Here is a 24,454-nt window from a genome sequence, read left to right on the forward strand (position 1 = left end):
GGCAAGAAAAAGAAGTAAAAGATATCCAAATTGGCAATGAAGAAAGGAAACTTTTGTTCTTTGCAGGTGATATGATTTTATATATGGAAAACCTTAAAGAATCCATCAGAAAATTATTAGAAATAATCAACTACTACAGCAAAATTGCAGGGTATGAAATCAACTGGAAAAAATCAGTTGCATTTCTATACTCTAATAACGAACTAACAGAGAACTCAAGAATACAATCCCGTTTACAACTGCAACAAAAAGAATAAAATATCTAGGAATAAATTCAACCAAGGAGGCAAAAGACCTATATGATGAAAACTATAAGACATTATTGAAAGAAATTGATGATGACATAAAAGAAAAGATGTTCCATGCTCATAGACTGGAAGAACAGACATAGTTAAAACGTCCAAACTACCTAAAGCAATCTACAGATTCAACGCAATCCCAATCAGAATCTCAATGACATTCTTCATGGAAATAGAACAAAGAATTCTAAAATTCATATGGGACAACAAAAGACCCTGAATAGCTAAAGCAGTCCTGAGAAAAAGGAACAAAGCTGGAGGCATCACAAACCCTGACTTCAAAATATACTACAAAGCTCTAGTAATCAAAAGAGCATGGTCCTGGTACAAAAACAGACACAGATCAATGGAACAGAATGGAAAGCCCAGAAATAAAACCACACATCTACAGACAGCTAATCTTTGACAAAGGAGCTATGAACATACAACGGAGAAAGGAAGGCTCTTCAACAAATGGTGTTGGGAAAACTGGACAGCCACATGTGAAAGAATGAAAGTAGACCATTATCTTTCACCATACACAAAAATTAACTCAAAATCGATCAAAGACTTGAAAGTAAGACCTGAAACCATAAAACTAGAAGAAAGTATAGGCAGTACACTCTTTGACATCGGTCTTAGAAGGATCTTTTCAAAGACCATGTCTATTCAGGCAAGGGAAACAAAACAAAAAATAAACAAATGGGACATCAGACTAAAGAGCTTCTGCAAGGTAAAGGAAACCAGGAACAAAATGAAAAGGCAACCCAACAGCTAGGAGAAAATATTTGCAAATCATATATCCAACAAGGGGTTAATCTCCAAAATATATAAAAAACTCATACAACTCAACAACAAAAAAACAAAACCTGATCAAAAAATGGGCTGAGGATATGAGCATTTTTCCAAAGTTGATACACAGATGGCCAACAGGCACATGAAAAGATGTTCGACATCACTAATCAATAGGGAAATGCAAATTAAAACTACAATGAGATATCCCCCTTACACCTGTTAGAATGGCTATAATTACCAAGACAAAAACCAACAAATGTTGGAGAGGATGTGGAAAAAAGGGAACCCTCCTACACTGCTGGTAGGAAAGCAAAATGGTTCAGCCACTATGGAAAACAGTATGGATATTTCTCAAAAAAGTTAAAATAGATATACCATACGACCCAGCTACCCCACTACTGGGTATTTATCCAAAGAACTTGAAATCAACAATTCAAAGAGATTTATGCACCCCTATGTTCATTACAGCATTATTCACAATAGCCAAGACATGGAAGCAACCCAAGTGACTTCAACTGATAAAAGGATAAAGATGTGGTATATATATACAATGAAATACTACTCAGCCATAAAAAAGACAAAATTGTCCTATTTGCGAAAACATTGATGCATTTTCAGCGAAATAAGCCAGAGAAAGACAAACCCTGTATGATTTCACTCATATGTGGAAGATAAACAAACACATGGACAAAGAGAATAGATTAGTGGTTACCAGCGGGGAAGGTGGTTGGGAAGTGTACATAAGGGTGAAGGGGCACATATGTGTGGTGACTGACAAATAATAATGTACAACTGAAATTTCACAGTTATAAACTATTATGACCTCAATAAAATAAAGATAAATAATAAAAAAAGGAAGAGAGAGGATCTCGAGTACTAAAGTAACAATACCTTTTCTTCTTTTTTCTAATTTAAAGTAAACTTGACCTTGACTTTTTAAAAACAGTCTTATTGAGACACAATTCACATACCATATAATTCCCCAATTTAAATTGTATAATTCAGTGATTTTTAGTATATTTACAGAGTTGTACAGAATTGATTTCATAATCAATTTTAATACAGTTTCATTGCCCCAAAAAGAAACCGTGTACTCAGTATCAGTCACTCTCCAGTTTCTCCCCAATCTCCCACCCATCCTCCCCAGCCCTAGGCAATCATTAATCTACTTTTTGTCTCTATAGATTTGCCAATTCTGGACAGTTTGTATAAATGGAATCATACAATATGTGGTCTTTGTGATTGGCTTCTTTCAGTTAAAATAACGTTTTCAAGATCCCGCCATGGTGTAACATATATCAGTACTTCATTCCTTTTTATAGTCAAATAATATTTCATTGTATGGATATACCATATTTTGTTTATCCATTCATCAGTTATTTGGCATTTAGATTGTTTCTACCTTTTGGCTACTATGAATAATTCTATTATGAAGATTCCTGTACAAGTTTTTTGCATGAACATATGTTTTCATTTCTTTTGGATATATATCTATGAGTAGAATTGCTGGGCCACATGGTAACTCCATTTAACTTTTTGAAAAGCTGCCAGACTGTTTTCCAAAGGGGCGGCACCATTTTATATTCCTACAAACAGTGTATGAGTGTGCCAGTTTCTCTCAGCAACACTTGTTATTGTCTGTCTTTTTGTTTATAGTCATCTTAGTTAATATGGAGTGGTACCTTGTGGTTTTGATTTGTGTTTCTAACTAGTTAGTTTCGTAACTAACGAGCTTAATCATCTTTTCATGTGCTTATTGGCCATTTGTATATCTTCTATGTAGAAATGTCTACTTAGAGCCTTTGCCCATTTTTTATCGTAACATTGATACCTCGGATTCCCATTCAGTGCCACAGGGTTCATTCTGTCCTTCTCTGTTTCCTTATTATAACTTTGTCTCCAGCAGCGAGAAATCAGCTCTGAATATGCACCATATATTTGTTCAATCCTAGTGCTTACATAAAGTAATTCCAGAATTTCTAACCCATGTATGTCCTGGGAGAAGAAAAATTATGAACTAGGTATAGTACTTGTGTACAGCTTTTTTCTTTACTCTTAGAGCATTCAGTGAAAGTACTGTTTTCTAGAGTTCCTCAGGTTAGTTCTTTTCTTCCTGCACTCATCAGTGTACTTATGTTATTCACCTGTAACACAGTTAGGTTCACTTTTTTTTTGCTGTTTGTAATTCCATTTTGAGCCTCCATCCCCACCCCCACCCCATATCCTGGTTGATTTCAATTAGTATTTATTTATTTTGGAGAATGTGAAACATTGCCATGGGTCTAGAGTCAGAGCTATATAAAAAGGTTACATATAGAGAAGTATCAGTCCTTCTCATCCCTAATACCCTGCTCCCATTCTCCCATTGCTCCCCACCCATCTCCAGTAGGTGGCCATTTCCACCCATCTCCCACAGGTAACTGATCTCATTGGTTTCTGCTTTATCCCTCCTGTATTTCTTTTGTACAGATGAGCAGATACATTTATTTTTTCATATCCTTTTCTTTCTTACAGGATGGGTAAAGCATTTACACTTTGATTTTTTCTTCCATTTAACAGTATATTGTGGAAATCTGTATCAGTTCATAAAAATCTTCTGTGTTCTTTTTTACAGCTGCATAGTATTCTACTGTGTATCTACTGTGTTACACTGTATTCAACCTCTCTCTTATATATGGGCATTTAGATTTTTTTCCAGTACCTTGCAATTACAAAGAATGCTGCAATAAATAACCCTGTGTATGCGTATTTTCATACTGTTGGAGCTATTTCTCTGGAGTAGATTAAATTTATAGTTTTAAAAAACAAATCTTCTCTCTAACAGTGTTCACTGACAGAGTCTAAAACAGTGAAACTCCAGCCAGCAATAAGCAGGACTAGCACCTAGATCTTGGTTTCTAAATGCCTTTTCTCATTAAAAGGAGCTAGAGCTTCTTGGAGAAGTGGCTAATTCTACTCTGAGGCATGGAAAATACAAGGGAAACTTGAAATGTTTTCTTGTGCCAGAAAACAAGGAAGTGACCAAAGACCAATAGGACATGTTAAAAGAACACAAGTGTTAACTTGAAGAGACTCCCATTGGCCAAATTTAGGGCAATTTGAGCATTAAAGAGAATGATGGTACATAACACAATCAAAAAAATTTTTTTTTAGATTTCATTAATCCATAATGGTACTCAACAAACAAAGGTAGGAGAGGGAATGCCAACTACTACATGTAAAATGTAAGAAATGATATAATTATTTAAAAATCACCACTTTAATCGCTAATGTAAAGTCGATTCAGGCAAAGATAACAATGGATGCTAAAAACCACTGGATGAAAAGTTCTTGGCCAAGATGTTCACACAGTCTCAAGTATTATCCTAGAGATTACTTATCAATTACAAAGGAAAAGGGCTTTATAAAAATAAATTTCTTTTTCAAATAGGAATAGGTATTGAATTTTATAACAATTTTTTTTGGTGGAATCTACTGTACTCTTATTTAATGGGATTCACTTGAAAGGGATCATCAGGCTGGAATGTGAGTTGAGAATTATAGTAAAGAAATACAAGAAGAGCAGAACACACTTCTTTTTGTTCTGTGAATTTGGTTTGCAGCTATAGGGTGAGATAATTTCTGTCTTCCTATGTTGTTTCATTAGTGTTTGGGGAATGCAACTCCATTGAACACAGTCCCCTTTAAAACCATAATGTACACTTGGTTAACAGTGTTCACAGCTCTGAGGTCGCTACAACTATTAACCAAAATGTAGAATGCGTAAGATTTGGCAGTAGTGGGTGAGAGTTTGGTTTTGGACATGTTGATTTTGAAGTGTCAGTAGGAAAAGAAAGTGAAGATGACCTCAGGCAGTTATAAATTCAGCTCTGGTATGATGACTTTCTCTCCTTAAGAGAGCCTAAGACTAGAAGTATAGATTTGGGAATCATCAGCATGGAGGTCCTGTCTGAAGCCACCATAGTAAATTTGGTTAAGGGAATATAGGGTGAGGAGTTGCTTTGGATGAGAAATAAGCAGAGACCAAGGATCTGGTAATTAACAGGCTGGCAGTAATCTCCCAGGCAGAACTGATCTGTCCAGTGTGGGCAACAGCCAAATGCCAGGGGACACTCTGTGGGGAGGTGAGGAATGGCATGGTGTCTTGAGGGTCAAGTAGAATGAAGGGACAGTGATTCTAGGATACTGAAAACTAAGTTTGTAGGTGGAGAGGAAGAAATCAGTGAAAAGGGAGAGACTGAGGCTATCTTTAAAAAGTATGTATTGCCTTTTGCATTCCATTCAAAACTGTTTGCAGCCTTTGTGGCTGCCAAGGCTCATCCAGACTATGTAGTATGACTTTACTTAAAATATTTGCCAATATAACTCCAGACTTTATCTCTGCAAATCTATTGGGAAACTTTGCCCACTAGATATTGAGTTAGTTACAGCTAATGCTGACTCTCCAGCTTTCATTTATCTTTATCTTCTTGATCTAAATTTTGCTATCCTAATTTTAAAAGATAGGCCTCTGGCCTGTTCAGTATCCAGGTACAAAAATGCATGATACTGTCTTTACCAACATGACCTTGCTTTTAAAATGCGGGAAAATGGTGCCTGGTAGATAAACGCAGATTATTTTAACTTCTTTGGCTGTATAAACGTTGCCAGCATGTTTGTACTAATGCGTGACTGTTCTAGGAGACAGGTATTTGACCACGCAGAATAATGCAGTTTGTGTATTTGTGACTGGATGGTGCTGTTAAATTCTTTGAGCGTGTGAAGAGTGCTGTTTATTTGTGTGTGTGTTTCTATTGAAAACGTCGCAAAACCTCGTCTGTCACTGTCTTCACGCCCTGGGGGTGGGCTGAGGCAGGGAGGGTGTGACGCTGTATTTGTGTGAACTCGGGCTGGTGATGCTGAGCCTGGCTCATCCGCTTTCTCCTCCCTTCTCCCCACGCCTTCCTCCGGCGCCACAGCAGCCTCCTGCGAGTGGAGCGGAGCGCGCCCAGCGCGGGCACAGCCCTCGGCCAGCACCTGCGCCCGGGAAGGGACAGCGAGCGCTGTGGCCGCGCCTCTCCGCCCCCGCGCGACCACCATGGCCAAGAACCGCAGGGACAGGAACAGCTGGGGTGAGTAGCGCAGGTCCCTCCTGCAGCTGCCCGGGACTGCCCTCCGCTTGCTGCCTGTGCGGACGAGGAGGCCGAGCGCCGCCCGCGCCAGCGGCCACGGCGTCCAGGGCGGGGGCCGGCGGCCGAGCTGCGCCCTGTCTGCCGGCGGCCCCGGGAGCCGGCTCGCTGCGCCCCGGGCTGCCCTTGCCCGCCCCGTCCTCCTGCCCCAGCATTTGGACAGCGCCCACCGGCGCGAGGGCGGGGGCCGGGGCTCCCACGGCGCTGACCGCGGGCCGCGGCGATGGAACAATGAGGCGGCGCGGGCGGCGGCAGCCTGCAGAGCCCGGCAGCCCGGGAGAAGGGGTGCCCGCCTGGGAGACCCCGGTGCTGCAGGCTTCGTTTTAATTCAGGGGTGGGGTGGGAATCGGGGGAGAAGGAAGCAAAGTTGGGGTTTCCAGCCTCCGCCCCACCCCACCTGGTGCCCATCCGGGCCGGCCCTAGGGTGGCATTGTTCTCCGATGTTACCTTTTGGAGATACTGGGCTCGTGATTCAGCACCAGGCCGAGGCGGGGGAGGGGAGGCCAGGCCGGGGGTTCACGCGGGGAGTGGGTGGGCGGCGCTCGCGCAGGCGGAGAGCTGGGCGTCGGGCCGGGGCGCGCCGCAGGGGAGCCGCCCGCCTGCGCCTCCGGGCCGCCGCCGCCCGCGCGGCAGGTGGGCGTCGTTACCGCCCTCGCTCCCGTTTCTTCCAGTCACAGTGCTAAACTCACTACCATCTTAGGAACTAAAGCCTTTTAGGGCATTTGATTATCTGAACACGAGCTGACGCAGGCCGCTGTGGCTTGGTGGGTAGAGAACTATTTTATTCATTAGCTTTGAATTGTTAGTATTTGGAAAGTTTACGTCCATTAGGAATTTGGAGCTCCTTGGTTCTCTTCTGTGTCTCAGTGACATCTATAACTGTCCATCGGGCCAAGAGGTATAAATTTAAATTTTAATTGGTTATTTCGGTTTACTTTTATCAAAAGACCATATTTCTCCTTGCTTTTGATTGGTCACAGGACCAAGTTAACTCCCAATAGGCGAGGTTTACATTTGAGAGAGTATCCAGGCCTCGTGGTAGATGTGGGGCCCTGGAACAGGGAGGTTTGTCTGTCGTTGTCTGAGTTTAAGAGAAACCGGTTCCATTTTCTGAGATCACCAAATCTCAATTTCAGTAGGTGTGACCCTTGCAATAACACAGTTTTCTTTGCTTCTTCTGAAATATGGGTGAGCTCTTTCAGAGTGTCCCTTTTTCATGTTTTCCCGTGGCTTCTAAAATAGGGATTTCTTGAACATTCAGTTAGGGTGTGTATTCTGAGCATTGATGACTCCACCCTATTAAGAGACAGGCATGTGAAAATTTATTCTGAGTATTGAAATTTTCCTCCTTCTTGAAGCTTTGGATCATTAATCTTCATTATTTCCTTTGGTTACAGATTTCTTATATAGTGGAAGTTTTTTCTCTCTTGGGAATGTGGTTCTCAAATAGGATTTGCATAAAAATCACATTGGGAACTTGTTAGAAATGCAGATTCCCACATCTTCCAGCCGGAGCTTTTGGATCAATAGTTCTGAAATGGGGTCTAGGAATCTGCCTTTTAATTAACAATTTAGATGATTGGGAAGCTGGCTGCTGGTCTTTGGATGTTACTTTCAGAAACACTATCTTAGATTATTTGTATTTGATAGAAAGTCCCGGATAGTTTACCCAGAAGTCATGAAGAAAGTTTCCGTTCAAGTGATAAATTGGGAAAAGAAATACTGGAGTCACTTTGTGTTCACTGGAAATCTTCACAGAAAAAAAATAGTGAAATCATGGAGTCCTATCTTGATGATCTGTGGAAATGCTTTACTACTCAGATTTTTTCTTTGCTTTAAAGTATATATGACATAAATGACTTAGAAAATGTAGCATATGGAGTAAGAGATGAAGGTTTGGGGCAAAGATGTTAGTCCTGTCTGTCTTGATTCCATTTTATTAGCAGCGCCTAGTACAATGCCTGACACATAGTGGGCATTTCATGAACAGTAATAGCTAACATCATTGAGCTAATATCATAGGAGATAGGTACTAGAATCCTGATTTTACATATTAAAAGGTAAGTGATAGAACCAGGATTCCAGCTCTGGCAGCTTGACCTCAGACTCTTTCACCTTCACCACTATGCAATGCTGCCTCTTTGTTGAGTGGATTATACCTTCTGAATCACAGAAAGTGGCCATTTTCAAGGCACATTCACCTGCATTATTGCATTTGATCTTTGACCTCTTAGGTTGGCAGGACATATTCCCTATTTTGCAAATGAAAAAACTGAGACTCCGATAGGCTAAATAACTTCGCGCAAGACACTTATTTAGTAAATTAGAGGACTGAGATTAGAACCTAGAGTTGTCTTCTAAGTTGTTTTCTGTGACATGGTGCTGTGGAATGTTTTTATAAGACAGTGGGGCCTGGTGTGAAGGTAATGTAGTAGAGAAAATAGGCCCTTGTAGAAACGTGAGGTCTCTGATGAGAAAAAACTCAGGTGATAGCTTATGAAACAAGACAGTAAACTGACCTTATTATCTAGCTAAATAAACATTTTTCAGACAGGTTAGAAAGCAAAGGGCAGAGGGCAAAGGCAGACTATCCAGAATTGCAAAATATAGTGCTTTCCAAGAAAAGGGCAAGAGAGATATTGGCAAAATCTATACAGGAGACCTGAAATTTAAATAAGAGCCCTACAGGACCATAGGACAGATACTATTTTTGTACGAGTGGTCAGAGACCTGTTAGGGTCCTACAAGGGCCATGAGGTCTGTGAGTAGAACTAAGAATTCCACCACCTGTACCTAAATCTCTACTGAACTAGAAGTTTGAATAAATTTAAGCATTTAAAAGTCAATTCTTCAAAGGTAGGTATTATTATCCTTATTTTAATATAAGGAATCTGAGACTAAGAGAGTATGAGTAACTTGCCAGAGGTTTCATAATTTATAAGTTATAGATCTAGGACTTAAATTTAGAGTTGCTTCCCCAGTCCATGTGATGAGGACAAGGAGGCAAAAGTTTAGTTTGCCAAAAGGTGCCACAGCAAGCCCATCTTGGCGTCCGCTGGTATGAGAAATCAATGCTCTATAAACCTAATCATCCTAGTCTAGAAAAGACAGCAGAGAACGTGCTAGTGTGGCAAATAAAGGCGAGAGATGACTATCAGAGACAGTAGCCCAGAAAGCAGTCTTCCACTGTGGGGTGTAGAGCTTAAGTAGGACCAGAAACAAAACAGAAGTGCACCCTTTTTTGTTTTGTTGATTACAGTTACTTAAAAACTTGGAATACCACATGGGAATTTGAGTTTTCTACAATGTAACAGAAACTGTCAGTGCAATATTGCTTTAGAAAAGTAATATTTGCACTAAAGTTCAGCTTTTCCTATTCTATTTTTTATCCTATTTTTTAAAACTATCTTTGATCAGTGTGGTGATGTAAAAAAAAAACAGAAACCATCTTAATTTCACAATAAGTATACGAAATGTCTGTTGAAAAGGCGTTTGTTGAAAATTAACTTTTAGGTTTCTACTTTTGTTTTTTGAGGAAAGATTAAAAATCTTTTTTTCCCCAGTTTTATTGAGAAATAATTGACATACATCACTGTGTAAGTTTAGGGTGTACAGCGTGATGGTTTGATTTACTTATATTGTGAAATGATTACGCTAATAGGTTCAGCTAACATCCTTCATTCCCTAGATACAATAAAAAGGAAAGAAAGAAGAAAAGAAAAAAAGGAAAGAAATTTCTCCTTGTGATGAAAGCTCCTAGGATTTATCCTCTTGACTTTCCTATATACCATACAGCAGTGTTAACTGTAGTCACCATGTTGTACATTACATCCCCAGTACTTATTTATCTTGTAACTGGAAGTTTGTACCTTTTGGCCGCCTTCCTCCAATTCCCCCTCCATCTACCCTCCACCTCTGGTAACCGCAAATCTGACCTCTTTTTCTACGAATCTGGTGTTTGTTTTTTCGATTCCACATATCAGTGCAATCATACAGTATTTGTCTTTCTCTGTCTGGCTTGTTTCCCTTAGCATAATGCTTCAAGGTCCATCCATGTTGTCAAAAATAATAGGTTTTCCTCGTTTTTTTATGGCTGAATTTTATTCCATTGTATATACAATGTATCACATTTTCATTACCCATTATCCATTCATCCATCGATGGACACTTCCATGTCTTGGCTATTGTAAATAATGCTGCTATGAACATGAGGATGTAGATAACTGTTCGAGTTAGTATTTTTGTTTCCTTTGGAAAATTCTCACAAGTGGAATTACTAGATCGTATTTTTAACTAGTTCTATTTTTAAGTTTTTGAGGATCCTCCATGCTGTTTTCCATAGTGGCTGTGGCAATTTACAGTCCCACCAACAGTGCATGAGGGTTCCCTTTTCTCCACATCCTCGCCATCCTTCTTATTTCTTGTCTTTTTGATGATGGCCAGTCTGGCAGGTGTGAGGTGATACTCATTATGGTTTTGATCTGCATTTCCCTGATGATTAGTGGTGTTAAGTACCTTTTCATGTACTTGCTGGTCATTCATATACTTTCTTTGGAGAAATGTAAAAACAATCTTAAGTATAGTAGACTTACCTCCTGATCTTTCTTTTCCACTTGGCTGTACTCTATTTTTCTTGAAATGAGACTGTTTGTCCCTTTTTACTTGCCTATTTTCTGTATATCTATTTATCCTGAAACAAAATAAAATTACTACTGGGTCATACCTGTACTTCCCCTACAGACTCCCCTCCCCGTTTTTCTAATTTAATTTGCCTTCCCTCTATCTTTTTTCAAATACAATTTTCCTATAGATATATATATTTTTTATACTTCGTATCTGCTCACACCTTGTCTTGATGACTCCTAGATTATATATCTCCGCTTCAAACTCCGTTTCAAACTCTGCAGCTTTTGTTATCGTTAGAACCAGTGACTAGACTGTAAGTGCAACCTGTACTTTTACTGAGATACTTTCAGTCATAAAAAAATTGGGAGTATTTTAAAATTTGGAGCCTCTTCCTCTTTTACATAAAAATTTTATTATGAAAAATGTCTATATACAAAAGAACATATAAAATATGGATGCTTGGTTTAAAAAGAATAATAATGAGCACCTGTATCCCCCTCCTCAGCCTAAGAAATATAACTTGATCAATATTTTGACACTGCTTTTGGGCCTCTCCTTAATGGCAGCCTCTCCTTACTCCTTGCCAAAGATAAACTTTGGTTTCATAAATTTGGTGTTTCTCATTTCTTGATCGTTTATATATATTTATAAAATGTCTATATTTAATATTATATATATAAAATAATATTATTTAGTTTTACAATTGTAAGAACCTAATATAAATGGAATCTAGGGTATGTATTTTTCCACAGAATATTTTGTTCCCTCCACATCTTCACCCACACCTGGTATTATAATAGGTGTGGAATGATATCTCATTGTGGTTTAAATCCACGTTTTACTGATTACCAAAGAGATGTGAGTACATTTTCATATATTTATTAGCCATTCATATTTCCTACTCTGTGCTGTTGGCCCTTTGCAGATATTTTATTAGGTTATATTTTTCTTCCTGCTTTGTACAAATTCTTTGTTTTGATATAAGTCCTTTTTTGGTTATTTGTCTTATATGTATCTTTTGCCACTTTGTGATTTGACTTTGCTCTCTTGATGGTATATTTTAATAAACAAAAGTTTTATATTTAAAAGTAGTCAATATTTTCCTTTGTTCTGTACTCTTTGTATTTTAAGAAATCTCCCCCTACCTCAGCGTTATAAAATATTCTCCTATAATATTTGGTTTTAAAGTTTTGCATCTCTTTTTTTCTCGTTTTCTTATTGTGTTAAGATACACATAAAATTTACCATCTTAGTCATTTTTAAGTGTACAGTTCAGTGGTATTAAGTACATCCATGTTGTTGGACAACCATCACTGCCATCCAGAACTCTTTTCATCCTGCAAAACATCTGTCCCCATTAGACTCCAGCTCCCCATTCCTTCCTACCCCTCAGCCCCTGGCAACCACCATTCTACTTTCTCTCTCTATCATGTGGACTACTTTAACATTCTCATATAAGTGGAATGATACAGTATTTGTCTTCTTATGACTGTCTTATTTCACTTAACATAATGCCCTCAAGGTTCATCCATGTCGTAGCATATGTCAGAATTTTCTTCCCTCTTAAGGCTGAATAATATTCCATTGTACATGGATACCAGCTTTTGCTTATCCATTCATCCGTCAATAAATACTTGGGTCGCTTCCTTGTTTTAGCAATTGTAAATAATGCTGTTACGAACATGGGTGTACAAGTATCTCTAAAACCCTAATTTTAATTCTTTGGGTATATACCTTGAAGTGGAATTGCTGAATCGTATGGTAATTCTATTTTTTTGTTTTTTTAATTTTATTATTTTTTATTTTTATTATTTTTTTTCTCCCCAAATCCCCCCAGTACACAGTTGTATATTCTAGTTGTGCGTCCTTCCAGTTGTGGCACATGGGACGCCACTTCACCGTGGCCTGATGAGTGGTGCCATGTCCGCGCCCAGGATCCGAACCAGCCAAACCCTGGGCTGCTGCAGCGGAGCATGCAAACTTAACCACTCGGCCATGGGGCTGGCCCCTATTTTTAATTTTTTGAGGAACTACCATACTGTATTCCACAATAGCTGTACAATTTTACATTCCCACCACAGTGCACAAGGGTTGCAATTTCTCTACATCCTTGCCAAAATTGTTCTTTTATGGTTTTATTTTGATTTTTTATTTTTTAAGATTTTATTTTCCTTTTTTCTCCCCAAAGCCCCCCTGGTACATAGTTGTGTATTTTTAGTTGTGGCATGTGGGATGCCACCTCAGCATGGCTTGATGAGCAGTGCCATGTCGGTGCCCAGGATTCAAACTGGTGAAACCCTGGGCTGCCCAAGTGGAGTGTGCAAACTTAACCACTCGGTCACAGAGCCAGCTCCTGCTGGTTCTTTCTTCTATCTGCTCAGATATTCCTTTGAATTCCTCTAGTGAATTTTTCAGTTAAGTTATTGTACTTTTCAGCTGTAAAATTTCTTTTTGGTTTCTTTTTTAAAAAGTCTCCTGTCTCTTTAGTGATATTTCCATTTTCTTTATACATTGTTTTCTTGACTTTCTCCGCACTTTCCTTTAGTTCCTGGAGCCTCTTTAAGACAGTTGTTTTAAAGTCTTTGTCTAATAGGTCTGCCATCTAGCCTTTCTCTGGGGCAGTTTCTGTTGGTTTATTTTTTCCCTTAGAATGGGCCATACGTTCCTGTTTCTTTCTATGCCTTGTGATTTTTTGTTGTTGTTGAAAACTGGACATTTGAATCTAATAATGTGGTATCTCTGAAAGTCAGATTCTCCTCCTTCCCCAGGATTTGCTGGTTTGGGAGGTTTTTGTTTTGATTTTTTTAATAGTTGTAGGCTGTCTTCATGCTGAGGCTCAGCCTGAGGTATAAACTTGAGGTCTTCTCAGGTCTCTTGAGAGCTTGTGCCTTTCCCTGGGCATGTGTGGTGAGTTTCTGATTTCCCCTGTATATGCAGTTGCTTTTGAATATCCTAGTCTTTAATGTTTGACTCCCAAAAGGGGAAAAAGAGAAACTGAAGGGTAGAGAAAGCTACTGGCTTTTTAAATCTCCAGCAAGTCACTTCAGCCATAGGGGAAGGGCATTCAACAATGGGGGTGTGCAACAGTGACTGTGTCTGCACCTCTGTGATCAGAAGCAGCAGTCAGCAGTAGGAACACAGATCCCCAATTTTTGGCGGACAAGGTCCTTATTGCGCACCCTGGCTCCTGCAAGCTGTGTGCAAGCTGCTCCGGGACCACATGCATAGTTGCCTGCCGTAGGGCTGAAGGGTGGGGGATCAGTAGCTGCTGCTGACCTAAGAGCTGGAATTGATTGAAATTAACCACAAGTGACTGTCCAAGTTTCCCTTGGAAGTCGTAAGCCTTTAGTAGACTCCAGAGTTCCAATAGTTAGACCAGATAGATTCCACCAATGCAATTGTTGTCTAGATAGAGAGACAGATTCCTGGTACTTTCTTTTCTGCAGTCTTCCCCAAATCCTCTCCTCCACTTCATTTTAAGTTCAAGAACCATTTGGATTTTATTTTTATGGATAATGTGATGTAGAAATCCCTTTGAATTTTTTTCCATATGAATAACCAAGCATCCCAGACCCATTATTGAATAATCCACCCTTTCCCCATTGATCTCCAAATTGTACTGTCAGATATTATTTCTGAATATGTGTGGATCTGTTCTGGGCTTCTTGTTCTGTTGCAGTTCTACTTGTCTATCCCTGTGTCAATATTTTGACACTGTTTTAATTGCTTTAGTTTCATAGTGTCTTCATATATGGTAGAGCAGATTGTTCTATTGTGTTCTTGTTTAGAGGTGTTTTGAACTATTCTTTATTTTTGGCTTTTTGCTCTCATATAAAATTTTAGACTCAGATTGTCTAGTTCTTTACAAAGTTTAGTTGGGATTAGAAAGTTAAAACTGCATGCAATGTGTAGATTAATTTGATAGAATCAAAATTTTTATTATATTGAATATTCCTATCCTAGTACATGGTATATTCCTTCACTTATTTAGGTTTTGTTTCTTGATGTCTTTCAATAGGTTAAAAACTCCTTGAAGGGCCTGCCTATTGTTTGTTAGATTTATTCTTATGTTTCTTATATTTTTTGTTGCTATGATTTTTTCCCGATTATGTTTTTATTGGCTATTAATAGTATATAAAAATGCAATTGACTTTTATGTATTTATCTTCTATCTAGCAACTTTGCTAAGCTCTCTTATTAATTCTAATAAATTGCCTTTTGATTTTTTAGGATTTTCTACATAAAAAAAAAATCACCTATAATAATGACTGTTTTATTCATTCCTTTTTAATCTTTATCTTTTATATCTTCTTCTTGTCTTACTTAATCAGATTAAGAATGTTCTCCTTTATTCCTAAATAATAGTTTTTAAAAAATTATCACTGGGTATTGAATTATAATGAATGCTTTTTCTGTATTTATTGAAATAATCATATGGTTTTTATTCTTTAATTTGTTAATATATTTAATTACATTAAAAGATCTTCTATGTTGAAGTGATCTTGCATTCCCAGGATAAACCCAGGCTATGCATACTGTACAACCTTTTTTAATACATTGCTGGATTTACTAATCTTTTAAAGATATTTACAAGCATGTTTACAACTAATTTTCCCTCTTTATGTTTTCCTTGTCTAACTTTGGTATGAAGGTAATATTACCTCTGTAGGATGAGTGGGGGACATTTCTTGTTTTCTTTTCTGTTCTCTGGAAGACTTTATGTAAGATCAGAATGATCCAGTTTTGAGAAAACTAGTCTATTAAACCATCTGGACCTGCTGTTTTCTTTATAGTAAGATTTTTAACTATTGATTCAACTTCTATATGCGATATAAAACAATTAAAGCTTTCTATTTATTCTTGAGTTGGTTTTAGTAATGTATATTTTTCTTGGAGTCTGTCCATTTCATCAGCTTGGCATAAGATTGTTCTTAATTTTCTCAGCTTAATTTTGTTTATTTCTGTCTTCCTTATTATATGTTCTTTTGTTTAATCTCTCCTTTTTTTCTTTCTTTTATATTTACTTAATTTCTGTACCTCTCTATTATTTCCTTCTTGTCTTTGGTTTCATTCTGTATTCTGCTTTTAGCTTAAAAAGTTGAGTACTGAGTTTGTTAATTTGCAGCTTGTCTTCTTTTTCTAGTATATGTATTTAGGGATATAGGTTTTCTCTAAATATCAGTTTTGCTGTATCCTATAATATGTTGATATGTAGTGGATTCATTCTCATTCAGTTTTCAGTATTTTAATTGTTCATGATGATTTCTTCCTTTACCCGTGGATATATAGTAAGTATGGATTATTTAATCCATACTTTATAAATTATATTTTTGTTATTGATTTCATATTTAGTTTTATTTCACTCAGAGTGTTTGTTGTATAGGAGCACCACTTTCTATGGTGATGGAAATGTTCTATATCTATACTGTCCAATATGATAGCCACCAGTCATATGTATCTTTTGAGCACTTAAATTATGGCTAGTGAGAATGAGGACCAAATACTTAATTTTATTTAATTTTAATTAGATAGCCACATGTGGCTAGTGGCTAATATTGAGTAGTTCATGTTTATAGAATACCCATGCTGTGAACTTTGTTGAAAGTTGCTTTATGTTCTAGTGCATGTTTAATTTTTATAAATATTCCTTTATTTGCTTGAGAAGCAAATTGAAAAGCTTTTTATGAGCTTGAAAAGTGTTTTATGTTTTCTAATTTTTGATGCAGTATGCTATAATATGTTCATTAGCTCAAGCTTATTAAATGTACTGTTCGTATCTTCCATACTCTGATTTCCGACTGGTTAATCTACCAGATACTGGTATCTGGTAGATACTTTAAAATTCTGAGAGATATTTTAAAACATAGTGGATTTGTCCATTTCCCCGTGATATTCTGTCAAGCTTTGCTTATGGACTTTCAAGCTGTGTTGTTGGTTAGGTGAACACAAATGTGGGCTTGTTACATCTTCCTGATGAATTGAGCCTTTTACTTTTATGTAGTGAGCCTCGTTAGCTTGAGTAATGCTTTTTGCCCCAAAGTCTATTTTGTCTGATATTAATATGATGCTTCATATTTCTTTTGCTGATTTAGTTTGTGGATCTACTGAGCAGGAGTGACTGGAGTAGGAGGCTGATGATATCCACAAATGAGTCATCTTGTCCATCTGATTTTCGAGAGCCTCCTCTGCAGTGAATACCCTTTGGTGAGAATTCACATGGGACCAAATATACCTTCACTCTGTGCCCATTCCTAAGGTCCAGGCACATAATCCTCCAAAGTACTTGACCATCTGGCCAAAATGTTAGCTACTGTCCATGAATTGGCACAGTTCCATACCTTTGGCTTGTGCTTCAAGCCTCATGGGTACTATCTGGTCATATATCTATCTATTCTGTTAGAACACAATACAGGTTTTTCCTTTACTCTCTCTCCCAAATGTCATGAGCGCCTTTCAAGGGCAAAATCTAAACCAGAATTCTGCTAAGAAGAGATTATAAAAATTATAGCACTGTAGTTTGCACACTTCCAGTCTGTGCAATCTAGAGAAGAGCTTAGAACGGTGGAGGTAGACCTGAGCATGACATAAGCAATATTCAGCAGAAAGAATAACCATTTGAAATAGCTGACTGAAAGATGATTAAAGGATCAGACAATTCCTTAGAAACCAAATACTTCTAAACTTGACTTTTTTCAGTGACTATAAATACATGTGTGTTTGTTTGTTTTCCTTAATGGGAATTACACTTCCATCTGCCTGTTTCCTTAAAATATGTGAACATATTTTCTTATGATAAATTATTTTTCTATAACATGATTTCAAATGACTCCATATTTTGCATACTATAGCTGTGACATAATTTATTTACAGTATTCTACAGTTAGGCATTTAGATTGTTTCCAGTTTATCACTATATAGATAATGCTGTAATGAACCTTTATGTAGATAAATACATATGCACAGTCCTGATAATTTTCTTAGGATAAATTCCTAGAAATGGAATTGTTTCATTAAAGGATATGTATATTTTGTAATGTTTTGAATGCTTCCAACTCTGAGTGTATGTATTTTTTTAACCTTTGCAAGTTATGATAGCCAAAAAGTTATCTCTTTTTAATTAGCATTTCTTTAATTACTAGTAAGACTGAACTTTTCCTCATATGTCTACTAACCATTAGTATTTCATGTTTTTATTAGTTACTTATCATTCTATTGAGTTTTTTTTCATATATTTCATGTATTTCATTTATTTATATTGCACACACATAGTGCCTTAATCACGATGGTATTTTTCTTCTAGAGGCATCCATTGAATAATTTATGGAATGCTTTTGTATTCAATATAAATAAACAGTTTGTTCAATAATTTACTTACCTCTCCCAAGGCTCTGAAGTTGTAGGACCTGCTTTCCTTCGACCCTCTTCCTCAGGGTATTGTAGAGTCTGTAGTGTTTTGAGGCCTGTTATATGTAACCATCTCATTGTAACTCTTATCTCAGCTCTTGCTCAAACATTCATAAGGTTCATTTTCATGATTTAATATTTTGGTTTTGTTGCCTCAACTCCACTTGTCCCTTTCTGTTTAAACTCCCTTTGGCTGTTATTTTGGAAGTCATTCTTAGTTGCTCATTCAGATAAATGTTTTTTCTGTCATTCTTCAAGATATACTGTTAGAAAGAGATGTAATTGTTTAAGAAGAAATAATATTTCATTTCAGTTGCCAAGAGATAGTTTCTTAGGTACTGTGTCTTTTCTCTGTAATGGCTCCAGTATACTCAGAGTTCATCTCTTGAGGTTTAACTTTTGCTGGAAAGATGAACTATAGGTTTTTTACAAAGTGTACAGTTAAGAAAATTAGAAATACATACCCACGGAATTTCCAGTATATTAAATTGATTGTTCTCCACCTTTTAAATGTTTGAAGATTCCCTTTCAACATATCTAATTCAGTAGCTGAGTGCAACTTCCAGTGATTTAGCATACCACATAGAATGGAAAAGTCCCCAAAACCTCCTTAACTAAATACAAGGTCCAGTATGTAAAAAGGCAAAATGATATACAGTTTTTAGTTTTCTCCTTGTGAGCCATACATTTGTATCACCCATAGTAAAATGCTAATTCTCCTCTGGTTTGGCTGTTTTCTGCTTCTTCCCCTTTTTAAAGATTTGCATAGTGCTCAGGGAATTGAAACTAAGTTTAGTTTAGCAAAACATATTTAAGAAAGTAGAAATCTGGGGTTGGCCCCTTGGCATAATGGTTAAGCTCAGCATGCTCCGCTTTCATGGCCCAGGTTCACAGGTTCAGATCCTGGGAGTGGACCTACACCACTCTTCATCTATGTTGGGGTGGCATCCCACATACAAAAGAGAGGAAAAGTGGCACAGATGTTCACTCAGGTGAATCATCTTCAACAACAACAACAACAAAAAAGAAGGTAGAAATCTGGTGCTAAAGAAACTTGGCGTGCATTCCAAAGGATTTTTGGATTCTTTTATAACAAGGATAATATTTATTGTTTAGATAGAATATAGTTATGAATAATGAATGACGCATGTAACATTTGTTCTTAATAATACTATGTGTTCTACTACCTTTTCAGAGTTATTTTATATTAAATTCATGTAAATATTTATTGAGTGCTTACTATGTGAGCTTCTCAGTTTTCAAGAAATATAAACATAAGTAAGACAGTCTCTGCTCTCCAGATATTTTTAGCCTGTATTTTCAATTTTGACCTTTTGTACAGAAACTGAAGTTTTTCCAAATAGTTTTTTTAACAGCTTTGTTGAGATATAATTCATATACCATACATAATTCACCCATTTAAAGTGTACAGTTCAATGGCTTTTTGTGTATTCAGAGTGTGCATTCATTACCACAATTTAAGAACATTTCATTAGCCCCAAAAAGAAAATTTGTGCCTGTTAGCCATCACCTCCTAATCCTCTCTCACTCACCACTCCTAGGCAACCACTACTCTACTTTTTGTCTCTATAGATTTGCATATTCTAGAATTTCATATAAATGGAATCATATAGTATGTGATCTTTTGTGACTGACTTCTTTCATTTAACATTTTGTTTTCAACATTCATCCATGTTGTAGCATGTATTCTGTATTTCTTTTTATTGCTAAGTAATATTTCATATTTTATCTATTTTTTTTTTTAGATTGGCACCTGAGCTAACATCTGTTGCCAATCTTCTTCTTTTGTTTTTTTTTTCTTCTTCTCCCCAAATCCTCCCAGTACATAGTTGTACATTCTAGTTGCAGGTCCTTCTGGTTGTGCTATGTGGGACACCCCCTCAGCATGGTCTGATGAGCAATGCTGAGTCTGTGCTCAGGATCTGAACTGGCAAAACCCTGGGCCACCGAAGCGGAGCGCATGGACTTAACCGTGACTTGGCGACGGGGCTGGCCCTTTGTTTGTCCTTTTATCAGTTGATAGATATCTGGGCTGTCTCTTATCTAAATATTTTTATCTGTAAATGTTGATAACCATAAATATATGTATAGATTGATGGTAATGACAGGTTTCAGATAGGAAGCCTTTTTTAGCTAGATGAGATACAAACTAATAACTATAAATTTATAAATATTCCACAGATTCATTCTATCCTATCATTCATTGTACTATTTAATAACAAGTTATTTCCATATTTTTAAAAGTTTCCTTACCAAAAAGGAATATTTAATATAGTGTTTTGCCTACATTGTAATGAGACTTCTTCCGAAGACCCTCTCACCGTTATGTAGTCGTGACTCAGATACTTGTTTTGTTTTACAGTATACTTATGTCACACTTAATATATAATCTTTCTCCTCTTCGTTAAGTCCATATGTAACTCTTCAAAGGCCTTGAACACATAAGTTAAAAGTTCAGAGTTGTCTATCTCATCCACAGCTGTATACAAAGGCAGAGTATGTAATCATATACAAACACCCATTGAAGTCTTTCCTCCTCCTCTCACTCCCGATTTCCACTCTGTCCCAATCCTTTCAGATCCGTGTGTGTCTTGCTCTGCCCGATCTGGCCCCTTGTAACCTTCTGAACTTGCTCCATCTGTACTATACTCCTTGCTGTTCCTCAAACATGCCAAACATACTCTCCTACGTGCTTTTTTCCCAGTAATAGCATACTATACACACTGTTTTCTACCTTGAGTTATTTTTTGTAATATATTTTGGCAGTTGTTTCAAATGAACTTTCTTATTCTACCTTATATTTCATAGATTGATGAACAATAGTTTATTAGTCAGCCCCTGTTGATGGGCATTTATAGTGCTTCTGGTATTTTGGATGTATATGAGTATATCTGCAGGGTGAATTATTTGAAATAGCATTGCTGGGTTAGGAAGTATGTGCATTTGTATTTTTGATAATTATTTGTCAAATTGCTGCGCAAAGATGCTATATCCATTTTAATTCCCACCTGCAGTGCCCGGGGATACAGATTCACATCCTGACCAATGAAAGGAAATATCACACTTCTGATCTTTGTAAATTTGATATATAAACAAAATATTAGTATATTTTTTCATTTTTTATTTGCATGAGAATGAATATCTTTCCATATTTGTGGAACCATTTGGTATTGTGTTTTTTGTCAGTTGCTTGTTTGTGTCCTTTGCCCCCTTTTCCTATTTCACATTTAGGTCTAAGATTTATTCAGAATCGATTTTTATTTATGGTGAGAGCTAGGGGTGAAGGTTCATCTTTTCCCCCACATGAATATCCAGTTGACTTAGCATCATTTATTGAAAAGATCATCCTTTCTTCATGTATTGCAGTGGCACCTTTGTTGTAAGTCAGGTGATTATGTATGTGTAGATCTGTTTCTGAAATCTCTAGTCTTGTCTGTTTGTCTACTTGTCTGTCCTGTGACAATGTCACTTGTCTTAATTACTGTAGATTTTAAATATCTATGGGTGTCTCTCGTCTTCTTTAGGATTGTCTTTGTTATTCTTGGCTCTCTGCCTTTCCATGTGAGCTTGTTAATCTGTATAAGAAGGATTATTACAAGATTGAAATAAATTTGTTAATTTGTACAAGAGAGATTGCTGAGAATTTGATTGGTATTATAACCAATCTATGGATCAATGGAAAGTATTGATTTATATAGTCTTCTAGTCTGAGAACATATGTATACTTCTTTCAGTTATGTTTGGTATTTTTCTGTAGAATTCTTAAATATCTTTCATTGGATTTCAGTGGTGCATCGGAGGCAGCTCATACTGGTTCATGAGAGCTGATCAGGTGCATCTCTCCCAGCTGCACATTCAGTGAGTCACATTCGTAGGTTGAAATGGGCCATTGTAGTAGTATTTATATCACAAAAATTGGCAAATGCTGCAAATCAGGATTTTTTCCACACCTACCCTCTGCTAAGAGCTGGTTGTTAAATATTTACCAGCATATCACTTAGATGTATTACTAGATCTATCAGGTTTATAATGATATCTAAATGGTATTTTTATTATTAAAAAAATTAAGGTATAATATATATGTATACAGTAAAATTCATGTGTTTATTTTTCATCCATGTATTTTCCTTGGTGAAGTGTTGAGTCAAATCTTTTACTCATTTTTTAATTGGGTTATTTATTTCATTATTATCGAGTTTTGAGAGTTCTTTATAAATTCTTTATACAAATCCTTTATCAGATATATGATAGGCAAGTATTTTTTCCAAGTCTATGGCTTATCTTTTCATTGTTTTAACATGTCTTTTAAAGAGTAGATGTTCTTAATTTGGTGAAGTCTAATTTATACTTTTTTTATGGGTGCTATGGTCTGAACGTTTGTGTCTCCCCAAAATTCATCTGTCGAAATCCTAATGCCCAATTAATGAGGCCTTTGGGAAGTGCTTAGGTCAAGAGAGTAGAGCCCTCATTAATGGGATTAGTTCTTTTATAAAGAGACCCCACAGAACTCCCTAGCCCCTTCCACCATGTGAGGAGTCTGTGATTTGGGAGAGGGTCCTTACCTGACCAGGGTGGCACCCTGATCTTGGACTTCCAGCCTCCAGAACTGTGAAAAATAAATTTCTGTTGTTTACCAGCTACCCAGTCTGTGGGTATTTTGTTATAGCAGCCCAAACAGACTAAGACAATGGGTCATGCTTTAAGCATTATATCTAGGAAAGCATTGCCTAATCCAAGGTCATAAAGACTTTCTTCTGTGTTTTCTTCCAAGCATTTTATAGTTTTAGGTTTTACCTTTAGATTTATGATCCATTTTGAGTTAATATTTTATATAGAGTGTGATATATTGAGGTTTATTTTTTTGTGTACAGATATCCAATTGTTCCAGCACCATTTGTTGTGAAGACTCTTCTTTCTCCATTGAATTGCTTTAGCACCTTTGTCACAAATCAGTTGACCATCCAAGAGAAATGAAAACATACGTCAATAGAAAAACTTGTACATAAATGTTCACAACAGCTTTATTCATTATTACCTAAAAGTGGAAACAACCCAAATGCCTCTCAACTGATGAACAGATAAACAAAATGTGATATGTCCATAAAATAGAATATTATTTGGCCATAAGAGGAATGAAGTGCCAATACATACTACAACATGGATGAACTTTATGCTAAGTGAAAGAAGACAGTCAGAAAAGACTGCATGTTTTATGATTCCATTTACATTAAATGTCCAGAACAGGCAAACCTCTAGTAAAACTAGTGATTGCGCAGGGCTAGAGGTGGGTAAGGGAGAATGACTGCTAAAGGGTATGGATATTTTTGGGGGTGATCAAAATGTCATAAAACTAATCATAGTGATGGTTACACAACTCTGCAACTATACTAAAATCCATCAAATGGAGTTTGATGTTAAATGGGTGAATTATATCCCAGTTAAACTCTTACCAAAAAATTGACCAAGAAAAAATCGATTGACTATATATTGGTGTTTTTTGAAATTTCATTTTGTGATTGTTTGTTGCAAGAATACAAAAATAAAATAAAATTTAAAAATCAAGCTCGTATCCAGAAGCTTTGCTAAATTCACTCTCATCTGTGTATTCTTTTGGATTTTCTATGTACACAATCCTATCATCTGTGGATAATGATATTTGATTTCTTGTTGCCATTTTACTTTTTATTTATTTTTCTTGCCTTATTGCACTTGCTAAGACTTCCAGTATAATGCTGATTAGAAGTAGTGATAGTTGATATCCATGTCAGATTCCTGATTTCAGGGAAAACTTTCAGCATTTCAACAGTAAGTATAATATTAGCTGTATTTGTAGATACCATTTATCAAATCAAGGAATTTTCCTTTTATTCCTAATTTGCTGAGAGTCTTTTTTTAATCAGAAATGAGTGTTGCATTTTCATACATGCTTTTATGCATCTATTGAAATTATCATGTTTTTCTCTTTTATTTAATGTAGTCAATTACATTAATTGACTTTTTTTAAAAAAGATTGGCCCTGAGCTAACATCTATTGCCAATCTTCTCTTTTCTTTTTCCTTCTTCTCCCCAAAGCCCCCCAATAGTTGTATATTCCAGTTGTCCCTCTAGTTATTCTACATATGATGCCACCTCAGCATGGTTTGATGAGTGGTGCTGGGTCCA

At 36.8% G+C, this 24,454-nt stretch overlaps 1 protein-coding gene across 9 annotated transcripts in view; it reads left to right on the top strand.

Annotated features, from left to right (window-relative positions):
* ATL1 (atlastin GTPase 1) overlaps positions 1–24,454 on the top strand; it is an 84,194-nt gene that overhangs the window by 14,807 nt on the left and 44,933 nt on the right. For 4 of the 9 annotated variants that reach the window (XM_044765621.2, XM_044765622.2, XM_070504329.1 and 1 more), the window contains one exon: positions 6,032–6,184. In XM_044765621.2, coding sequence (XP_044621556.1) covers positions 6,151–6,184 — 34 coding nt within the window. In that variant the 5' untranslated portion in view covers positions 6,032–6,150. Of the gene's footprint in view, positions 1–5,921; positions 6,185–16,959; positions 17,072–24,454 lie in introns of those variants that run through there. The other 5 variants (XM_070504330.1, XM_070504332.1, XM_070504331.1 and 2 more) reach the window with 4 other exon arrangements.

Source organism: Equus asinus, chromosome 2, assembly GCF_041296235.1.
Source record: "Equus asinus isolate D_3611 breed Donkey chromosome 2, EquAss-T2T_v2, whole genome shotgun sequence".
NCBI classification, from domain to species: Eukaryota; Metazoa; Chordata; class Mammalia; order Perissodactyla; family Equidae; genus Equus; species Equus asinus.